General features: G+C 38.1%; 1 protein-coding gene across 1 annotated transcript; it reads left to right on the top strand.

The window, feature by feature from the left end:
• The first annotated feature begins 2,453 nt into the window (after window positions 1–2,453).
• prtfdc1b (phosphoribosyl transferase domain containing 1b) lies at window positions 2,454–10,942 on the top strand. Its single transcript, XM_069691932.1, has 9 exons — window positions 2,454–2,603; window positions 2,828–2,934; window positions 4,494–4,677; window positions 5,167–5,232; window positions 7,628–7,645; window positions 9,406–9,488; window positions 9,685–9,731; window positions 9,879–9,955; window positions 10,109–10,942. The coding sequence occupies exons 1-9, from the start codon at window positions 2,556–2,558 to the stop codon at window positions 10,154–10,156; spliced, it is 678 nt and encodes a 225-aa protein (XP_069548033.1). The 5' UTR covers window positions 2,454–2,555; the 3' UTR covers window positions 10,157–10,942.
• The last annotated feature ends 329 nt before the right edge of the window (window positions 10,943–11,271 follow it).

Raw genomic sequence — 11,271 nt, forward strand, 5'->3', positions numbered from 1 at the left:
ATCAAGCATCTGCTGTAGAAAAGAAGGAAACTGTCAGCTGTTTAGTTGACTGGTGTAAAAACTATTTGGCATTTTAAGTTAGGATCCATGTAGTTGCTCACAAATCTACTCAAGCTCCTGTATTGACTCATTCGATTGGCACGTCTTATCTGTCTGAAATTGTTTTTGAATATTTTTAAGGTATGGCCATTGTTATACAGAACATCCAGTCTTGTAAATAATCAGTTTAGGTAAAAATGTATGGCCTGTCTTATCCTGTCGGTGGTGCTAAGGCACACGTCCTTTGTTTCATACTGAAGAAGAAAGTCTTAAAAAAAGAATTGTCATAAAATATTTGTAGCATTTTAAAATCAGATTTGGTAGTTTGCTAAAATATCTGGGTCGTGTACTTTTTAGTAAACCTTACTTAAACACATAAATATGTCATTTGTTGGGGACTATTTTCAGCTGCGGATTTATAAATGCAGCTCTGAGTATTTCTGAACACAGGGTCCTTATTGGAGAAACGTGTAACCCTGTGAGGCCCATGATTTGTTTTCTCGTAGTTTTGACAACAATGACACGGTGAGTAACATATATCACAGTAAGCGGGCATAGAGGGGGGGAAAAAATGAGCAAAATATTCAATATATTTAGGTCATCTTACTCTTTGTTTTTGCTTTCTGCCAACATAGATATCAAGATCTGGTAGAAAAGGAGAAGAATGATGCGATTCCCTCTTCCAATACCACAAACACACCGCTGACATTATCTGGCTGGACAGATGCATGTCTGACAGAATTACTTTCAGAGCAACTGAATATTCATAATTGGCCAAACAACAGGAGCGAGTGTATAAGGGAGCAGTTGGCGGTAAAGTCTGCGGACGGTCACAGGCCTTGACTGCTGAGCGAGTGTGAAATGCCAAAGCCAGACTGCTCCCCTGAACCTCGAGGGCAGCGAGGGAGCCGGCCTGCTCTCACCAACGGAGAGGGCATCAAAAACAATCTGACAAGACTTCATCCAGAAGCATCTTCTGGCTTGTGCAGTGCTCAAGTGCTGCAGTAGACGCTCATGAGTTTGATTATTCCAGCATCAAGCATGCAGCTTCATCATCTAAATAAAAACCATCTTCAGGGAAACAAGTTGTGCAGACTGTAAGTGTTTTGTTTAATTTTTTAGGAATGTTGTCATGCAGCGTAGTTTGAACACCTCCGAGGTGGTGACACTGTGCAGGCTGATTGAAATCTAATGTTGCTGTTGACATCTGCCTCGCCAGCTGTCATTGTAGCGCTGTTTAAATTACAGCTGCCGTGGAAGAGCAAGGGTGGGTGGCCCAGACACCTTGTCTCCCCTTCTCAACACAGCCCAGCAGACTGCTCTAATGTGCAGTGACACAACAGCCTGGACCCCGCTGCTGCTGCTGCTGCTGCACAAACTGGGTGCTTCTTCCAAAATTCACTCATTCACACAGTGTCACACAGATGCTGATTATATTGTCCACAAAGCTGGGTGTGGCATCGGAATCTCATGTAGCTTACCGCACTGTGTTTCTTTTGTTTTGTTTTGGATAATTAGAGTAAACAGTGTTTTTTACGTATTTTCAAGAGGGTGTATTAATAAAAGATATGTGAATATTCTAAAATTAGAAACGAAATGATTTGATTAGAACAAAAGCAGTACAGAACAGTTTCTCTCCACTAGATGGCGACATGGACACATTCTTTCAAAACTCTCACATCAGCCACAATATATGTTATGACAAAGATGGTGTTTGAATGTTGAAGGTGTCCAGTTCATTGTTGCCTGATGGGAATTTTGTGATTGCAGTAAGAAAACAGTCACTTTTATCGGCACAGAAACTTGCTTTTCACTTCTTTTGTTTTTCGTTCGCATAAAAACTTTCGTTATGTCCCCGGGGTGATGACCTAGTCTGTTTGCCTTCGCTGCTGAGCTCTCTCTTCCTTTCTCCTCCTCCCTCTGAGTGTTCATGATACAAATAACTCTCATTCTCTTTGTTCCCTATCTTCATAAACAATTCGAGTTAATTAATGTATTTGTGCAAAAAGTTGTGTGTTTATGCTTTCACTTTTGAGTTATTTTGTGAGTGTTTTGATGTAACGCTCCTTTGTCAGACCAGATTTCAGAGTGAAACTGCACTTTCCACTTAACTACATTTATTTTAGAGAAGCTGCAGACTCAGATTTTATATCTAAAACATAAAACATTGTTAAAACACTGTTTAAATCTTGCACATTTTGAAGGACGGACTTTTCTTGCAGTTTATTTTGTATCATTGCTTTTACTCCTGGACCTCTGGCCATCAAGCAGCCATGAACAGAAATGTGTGTGCCCCCCCCCCCCCCTGTAAAATGCAGCAGTGTGCACAAATGTTGTGTTAGAGCGTCCCTGGCGGCTGCTGTCCTGTTTGGCAGACCCAGATTTCAAACCGTAGTTTGCATTCCTCCACCCGGATGCTCCTCCTCCGTCCTCGTGGTGCCAGATCCCTCTGAAGCCTTGCACCACCACTTTCCTGAGAGGAGAGCCTTTTTTTGTGTGTGTCGGCGGAGAACAACATGGCAGAGGTTGCCGTCCAGTCCGAAAGAAGAAGCGAGGGGATTGTGGTAATTAAATAAGAAGACTTGACAGGAAGTGGACAAGTGTCTAGCAGCCCAAGAAAAAGTTTGCTTATTCATGGATGCGCTTTCTGTGCAAAAAACTTTGCGCGCCTTAGATGTGGTTTCTTACAAGCCGCGTGTAATTCTAGTGCAGACTGTGTGGTGTTGTACATGTAAGCGATCAACACATGACTACGTCATAATGGTTGCCTTTATCTTTGTCCTCCCAGATTAACGATGACTGGCCAGGCTACAGTTTAGACCTCTTCAGCTATCCAGCTCACTATTCCGGAGATTTAGACTGGGTCATCATTCCGCACGGCGTCATTATGGACAGGTACATGACTCAAACTAAATGAGGAGAGGCTTTCTTTGGAGGTTCTCTTGACGCAATCCTGATGTTCCCAGATAATTGCTCCACGTGTCTTTATATGGAAGAGTCAGGTGGAAATTTAGAAGTAAAAGAAAAAGAAAAAAAAGAATATATATATGCTCTTTTTCTATTTTTTTTAAAGTACATTAAACACTAAAGAAACTATTACAGCTCATAAATCAAAGCACTATTGCTACACTAATTACTAATTCATTCATCGTCAGTCATTTTAATATTAAATTGATAGAAATCCAATCTTGAACTGTATCAAATTCAACATGAAAGACATTGATGACACGTGTTTAAGCATTTTACAATCCAATGCAATATGGTGATTTGATTATTTTATTGAAATAATTTTTTTTAATTGTTTTCAAATGTGGCAAGTCACTATCTGGCTTTTTTTTTTTTTTTTTTTACATTATAATCAAAGGACTGCTTAATGCAATGGAATATTTTCTACTGTTACTTACAACATGAGACAAAACTCTTCACACATGTAAACTAAATTCAAAAGATGCTCAGAATCAGGAATACAATTGATTTATCACTTAATCAGCCGATTATCGTCTCCTTCAATTGTTTTCTCTGTTTTCTACATCCCAAGGTGACATCTTTAAATGACTTGTTAGTCTGACCGACAGTCCAAGACACACATGTATTCAATTGTCTGTCATTTATTACCAAGGACAGCAAAAGGTCTTCACGTTTACATAGTTGCAGATTAATTTAATGTCAGTGTACTAATCTGTTAATTGACAAATTTATACAGCTCCACTCAGTCTTTGATTGGTGCCATTTGAGTCTTTAAAGATCCAGTGTTTAGGATATAGGAGGATCTTATAGACAAAAATTAATATAGTATTCATAATTTATGTTGTTATTAGTGTATGTACACCTGAAACTCAGAATTATTGTGTTTTAGTTACTTTAGAATGAGACATTAATATCTACATAGGGAGCGGGTCTTCTGCCCTGCAGCGCACTATGCATGTTTTTAGAGTAGCCTATAAGGGACAAACCAAACACTAGCTCTAGGGAGAGTCTGGTGCTTTTTCATGAGTGGATTCTCCTACATGCTTGGAAGGGGAGGATGAGGCTACCGGTGTTTGGGCGGTTACAATCTGCAAACTCACCGCTAGATGTCATTAAATCCTACACACTACTCCTTTAACCCAATAACACGAACCATTCCTCTTGACATAATAAAATGAAGCCAAGCTGTATTTACATTTTTTTTTGAAAATGGCTTGTCTAAAAGAACAAAACATGAAACTGCGACCTAATGCTTCCACCAAATTTAACTGAAATGTGATTATGCTAATGAAACTTCACACTAACTTACATGCAAACAAACAGCTAATAGGAGTGAAGGCATGGCACATTTTAACGTCACTAGCTGGAGGGAATGTTGGTTTACAATTTTTAAAAAATCACTCAGAGCTCTGAGCTAAAGACTTGTTCAACAAGACCACCGCTTTTCTTCAGAGTGTTGGAGGAAATTCACTTTTCCATGTTTACAGGACTGAACGTCTCGCTCGAAACATCATGGATGACCTGGGGGACCATGACATCGTGGTTCTGTGCGTCCTGAAAGGAGGCTACCAGTTCTGTGCCGACCTGGTGGACAGGATCAAGGCTCTGAGCTGCAATTCCGACCGCACAATCCCCATGAGAGTGCACTTCATCCGCCTCAAGAGCTACCTGGTGAGCCTCCGTCCGCCGACATACAGGAAGCGCTCAGGCGCTGACAGTTTGACTCGAGTAGCGTGAGTGTGAGAACAGAGAGGCACTTTTCATGTTTAAGATTATCAGTTGAGATGGTTGTAAGTCTCATGACTTAATCTGAAGATTTGTGTGTTATATTTTAAAGACCATTATGAGAGTGGTATCATTGTGTAACCTTTTCTTGAATGTGTCGAATTCGTGTGATCACTGAAGCCCAGGAAAAGGCGAAAGCAAGCACAGAAAGTAGTGAGTGATGATATTATGGAATTGCATCGATATATTATGCATTCATTTGCTTCACGTATAGATATGATTCTAAGCTATGAAATATTGGAAAGTTGGAGGTAAAATAATTGAGTCATTTTTTACTATGATGTAGTTTTTACTTGTATTATAATAATAATAATGTTTAATGCATCTAAAATTTCAAGAAAAAGACCTTGTTTCTCCTGTATTTTGTCTCCACAGAATGACCAGTCAACAGAGGATCTTCACATAGTGGGAGCAGAGGACTTGTCTTTTTTAGCTGGAAAGGTATTAAAACATTATCGTGAGCTCCATTACAATGAAACCCAAGCACTTGAGTATGATGAAGATGGGGATTCTTGATAAATTAGCCTCCAGAGGGCAGCCTTCCCTCTACTCTGATGTCACTCTCCCTCCTGAGGAAATGCTTCAGCGCTTCTGTAAAGGAGATCAAAGATGGCAGTTTCTGACAAACCCAGCGGTGATCAGATACCAGCCGTTGTAATGTAATTGTTTAAAGGCTCATTCCACTTTATCTCAGTGGAAACTAAATGTAGAGTCTGTGTGAATGGGAGGACGTACTGAGAGGGTATCTCAGCAGACCAGGAGGATGACAGTGGTCTAGTGACTGCAAGCTCACTCTTCAACTGCTTATCTTGTTATCACGTAATCAGAGTTGATACCTCACTAAACAGGAGTGTCTGTGTGCTGACTGCCATCAGGCTCTGATAGAGTGTGTATCATCTCCAAAAGAGTCTTGTGAAACAGTATAGACCTGTGGGGCTGATCACAAAATTAATTGCAAAGGTTTTGCAATTAGAAATAAGAAAAAACACAATTTGGTTTCACAAAAGTATAATTTTTGAATAGGCATTTATCTAGTTTTTGTTGAATTTATTGTGAAATGTTTTATAGTTTTACTTCTTCATGCCCCTAACAATTATTCATATGAAGAAGAAAAAAGACTTTTTAATCAAGCTTTTCACAACTTGTAGATATGTACAGGAGTCGAAAGCAGACTTTGTGTTGTTAAGGATGAAAAAAAACAATGATAGGAACCACTTTTAAATATAATTAAAAATATACGGTGTTTATATTTTGAAATAACAGTTCTTGGCCTTAAGGTCCTCAGAAGACAGATAGAAAACCATAGAAAACCAATGTAAAAATGGCAATGCTTTAAAATGTGCTGCATGAGCGTCAGGGGTGCAACTAACGATTATTTTCATTGTCGATTAATATGCCAATTATTTTATGAAATTATTGTGTTCATTAAAATGTCAACAAATTTTGAAAAATGCAGATCACAGTATCACAGAGAACCAAAGAAAAATTGTTAGTTTTGTCTGATAGACAGTCGAAAACCCAAAGACACTTTTTAACATTTTACATACAAGTATAACGGAGAAAAGAAGTTGAAATCAGAGATTGTTTGGTTTATTAGGTTTTTTTCAATTTCATTTAAAATACTAATCATTCTACTAATTGATAACTTGATTGTCACATTAAATCAGATTTATAGTTTTTGTACACATTAAGAACTTATGCAAAAGTGTGTGAGTGTTTACACAACAGCTTTTTTTTTGCCCCACACATAATATGCACATCTGCCTGTGTGTGTGTATATAGGTGAGTTACTAATGTTACTACAGGAGTCAAAGTTCAGCGACGGTATTTTAAAGTAATATAAATCAGCTGATCTGAACATTTAAAGTCGCACACATCTCTTAGCTGAACACGCACTAATACGCCCCATAGTCAGGCGTGGTGTGGATGCCTGAAACATGAATAGGAAATGAGGTAGTAAGCCTCAGTCACTGCTGGCTGCTTTCCTCTCAGTATTTTAAGTGTGCTTGTGAAATTCCCGAGCTCCGTGATGTACAGCTAAATTTAGTTTGGAACTGAATGAGGTTATGCTTTGCTGAAAAAAAGTGAACTCATTGTGTGACAGTGAACATTTTGCATAGATTGTTACAGACAGTCACTTCTTCTCTTTGCTTGAACTTTATGTACAGCTCTTTTGTTAATATATTTCAGCGTCCTACTGTGCTCTCAATGAATCTGTATGAATAATGAGGCCTAAACAAAGCATGACGACACGCTTGGTTGAGTTCTTCGTTGGAAAAGTAGGTTAAACTGGCAGTTAAAGAGCTGCAGTTTTTATCTTGACCTACCTAAGTTGAAGTGAAGTTTAAATTGGGACTTTTAATGTAAACAGCGGCCAGTTGTCTGCAGTTGGTTAGACAGACATTTGCAGCATTTCAGCTATTTCAGTGTAGCATTCAAAGCAGGAAGGTAGGGACTGGAATTCCAATCTGGATGAGACTGACAGTTTCCTGCTGCATTCATTTGTTTTGCGTAATCGCTGATATCATCAAATTTAATTCGAGTCTTACTGATGTAGTGTTTGACTCAGCTGATAGCTCATGTTTCAATACTTCTGCTTTCATAAAATAAGAACCTCGACAATATAATTTTCTTTTAGGTTTATTTTTCTGTTGCTGCGCAACACAAAACGTGTTGCAGTCCGCAATAATGTGTTTTAACTTTTATTTTGAAATTCGTTGCTGTTCACCAGTTACACTAGGTTGATCAAAGGATGCAGCAGTTTGTTATATGTTCCTAATCAAAAATATTGTTTTGCTTCCCGCTCTCTCTTTTCTCCCCAACATGCTGTCATAAGAACGTACTGATTGTGGAGGTGAGTCAACCATGCTATTGCTCCTCTATTTTTCCTCCCCATCAAGCTGGCCTATTGTATTTCTTGTAGAAGTTGTCTATCCAGGCCAGGAGGAGCCATTTAAAGTTTTTTTTTCTTCTACTATGGAACTTGAGTTCAACATGAGAAAACTTTATAATTGTCTGACCTGTATTTAGAAACCAGAGAGCTGCTTTTTCAAACACAATCACAAACTTTTTGTCATTACAACAAAAACTGAGTTAAAAAAAGAAAAGGAACAGTAAAGAAATGAATGTGCTCAATCAGTGATGATTGAACATTTTGAAACAGCAGTCATTAGTCAGTGTTCACCTATTAGTAAAGATGTCTCAGTCATTCATAGACTATAGCTTCCACTCCACTAATGAAAATGTCTTTGTTGTTTGATTTTCAAAAGAAACCTTTAAGAATTGTCTGTTTTCTTTGATGTTTTTATTCAGTTGTGTTTTTAAATGTTGAAGCGTTAACAAGGAACTAATTTAAAGCTGCTGTAATTGATAGTTTCATATTTACGGTGGAGGAAGTTACCTTATAAAGTGAACGCGGTCTTTCTAATATTTTGGTTCACTGTCACTGTGTTTTTCAGGGTATTTTCTGGCTGCAGCAGGCAGCTGTTTTCAGTTAAGAAGCTCAGATAAATTTGCTGGATGCTGCTCGCCCAACATCAAACTGAAAACAGACACAGTTAGCAACTAGCTGGTCAGAGCATTTAGCAGACAAAGTGCCAGATATTTCCCTTAAGACACCAAGACAAAGCATTAAAATAGTGCATACTGAACTTAAAATCATTCAGTGACAAAGACATGACTCCTTAGTAATGCTTAAGTTGCTCCATGTCTGCTGGATCTGTTTATTTTTGCTAACATATATGCGCCAAATCAACTATAGAAAACTTATTGTGCCACAATTTAGCTGCTGCGAGATGCTCTCATGTAACTCCATTTTACAAAAATCTTCTTGTTTTATTCAATTTATTTTGCAAAGGCAAGAACTACACATTACAATCAGGGTCATAAATCTTTTTTTTATTCAGAGAACAATTTTTATATTAAATATGAACTTGTCAGCCATCACTGCATATTATAGTATTTTAGAGGGACATATCACATGCACTGAAATGGTGAAGCTCATGCTGTCTCTTAAATGGTAACCCTATATTTATTTGTAGAATTTTCAAACACAGGTAATTGAATTTACGTTACATAAGGCAAAGAAACACATTACAACATTTAAAGACGTAATGAAAAGCAAAATAAAAAAGTAAAACCCGCAAAAGCTAAATTAGTTTTCATACTTCTACTTCATTAGTCATATTTAAGTCAAGAAACAGCTGTGTTTGAGTTACCGGACACTGTTGGTCTTTTCATCTGCTTTAACTCTGCTGAAGGCCAGTCACAACTGTAAAATATTTTGTGTAAGTGTGTGAGGACAATTCATTCTATATGTAGTGCATGCTGACCTGCAGTACACTGACATGACTGAACTGTGGCTTCGTTCCACCTCTACTTTTCCCTCCACGCTAATGCACGGGGTCAAATATCACATGTTTGTTTTAAGATTTCCCTTTTTGGTTTATTTGTCGAGAATGCTTATAACCAGTTTCATAATGAGTGCAGGGTGTGACAGTGAGTGAGCTACTTTCTTTTCACTTGCGCTCCAGATGTAACTGTTTTTTTTCTGCATTTTCGCAATGGCATCCTCCTGCTTTCTCATTCCAGTTTTCATATCCCCCCTCCTTACAGGCCATTGTCGGCACCGGAAAAACAATGAGGACTCTCCTGAAGCACGTCCAAGCCTTTAGGCCCAAAATGATCAAAGTAGCAGGGTAAAGAAAACAAAAACAAAAACCAGCCTAGTTGCCCTGCAGTGTGAATTACTCAATTTCCACCTTCCAGTCTAGACAGAGAGAAACAAAGACTGGAATAAGTGGCACAGGTTTCTAAATAATACTGCCTCTTCACTTCCTACACAGCAGTCAGGAACGGACGTTGTAAAATAATATCTGCTTTTGTTTCCCCCAGACTGCTGGTGAAGAGAGTGCCACACAGTACGGGCTGTGTTCCTGACTGTATGTACCTGACCAACCCTCTTATGTGCTTATGAGTCAGCGGTTCATTCACACGTAGAACAATTGTTGCAGCTCGTTAGTCAGTGAGGCAGTGGACGATGGAAATATTTGCAGTTAATGGTCCTCTTTGTAATTTTGTCCTTTCAGATGTTGGCTTTGAGATACCCAATCGTTTTGTGGTTGGATATGCCTTAGACTACAATGAGTATTTTAGAGACCTCAATGTAAGTCATTGCCTTTTTTTAAATTTAATTTCAGACAGCAGCTCATAATGAGAGTCTAGTTACATTGACTGTCTTACATGCATCAAATCAATACATTTTTTTAGTTGAATCTTGTGGAACTTGCTTATTTTCTACTTTCTTTTTTTTTTTTAGCATATTTGTGTGATCAGCGAAAGTGGGAAGATGAAATACAAGATTTAAGGAGAGGTCGGCTAAAGAGGCGACTGTCACGCAGATGTCATCTAACAGCAAGCCCAGACATTTCCTTCGAGATGCCATTCACTTACAGCTGCTATCGTGACATCTGAGCTCAAGCATACCTGTCCTGTTATAACATTCCTTCTATCAAACTATCTTAACAACACACACTGACATTTAACTGGTAATTTTAGCAGTGAAAGTACATATTGTGCTATATTTTAAAATTCTAACTTGATTGTCTGTGTTTACAAAGCCTAATCACATGGTAAATATTTAATGGTACAGAACTGCTGCTGTCTGTTTTTTTTTCATCAGACTCTTAACAGAAATGCCACCTCAGTTATGAAGAACTTGATAATCAACAGAGGAAACTCATATAATAAAAAGGAGTAGATTTAGATATTTTTTTTTTTAAATTTTCTTCACTTGTGTGTTTCCTTTTTAATGTTTGTGGTAGTTCAGCTGCCACTTTTAACTCTCAGGGGCTAACAATGTAGTTCTGTCAACACTGACTAACTTTTTTTTCAGTATTTAATATAGTGTTGTCCTATCTCTATTTCATTATGAAGTTTAACATACAGCTAAGTACTTTTTACTCTGTAAGTTATGTTTCAGTATGTTCCCATGATTTTAGAATGCATTAAGAAATGCTTTTTTTTTTTTTTTTTAATGTATTTGAAGTGGTTCCTTGGTTGGACTCACAATACAGAAAGGCCTTGTGTAATCTGTTTATCTCAGGCTGACAAAGGAGAGTTCTGAGTCCTTCTTATAAAATACATACATGTCTATGGTGTTATATTGCTCTGATTTTATGTTAGTGATCTATAAAACTGTCTCCTTAATGGACTCCAAAACGTCTAAACCTTCTATTAACTGATGCATGATTGCAGCTTTCTGATTCTAAGACTGACCAAAGCCGCAGCCTGAAACATCAGGTTACCATCCTTTGGTTCGAAAATGGGTTAACTGCAAATGAACGAGTAAAAGGAATAACAGTGAGTCAGTGGCGTTGAGCTGCTGTGCTCTTTGTATTCACCTGACATATGACTCCCAGTCTTCAAACAGGGAACACAAAGTGGCATGGATGCAAAACCGTTTTTCTCTTGACTGTGAGG

This window comes from Brachyistius frenatus, unplaced genomic scaffold (genome assembly GCF_029030835.1).
Source record: "Brachyistius frenatus isolate BFR_SWC_R1_liver_20210118 unplaced genomic scaffold, ASM2903083v1 Contig_12, whole genome shotgun sequence".
Taxonomy (NCBI): Eukaryota; Metazoa; Chordata; class Actinopteri; family Embiotocidae; genus Brachyistius; species Brachyistius frenatus.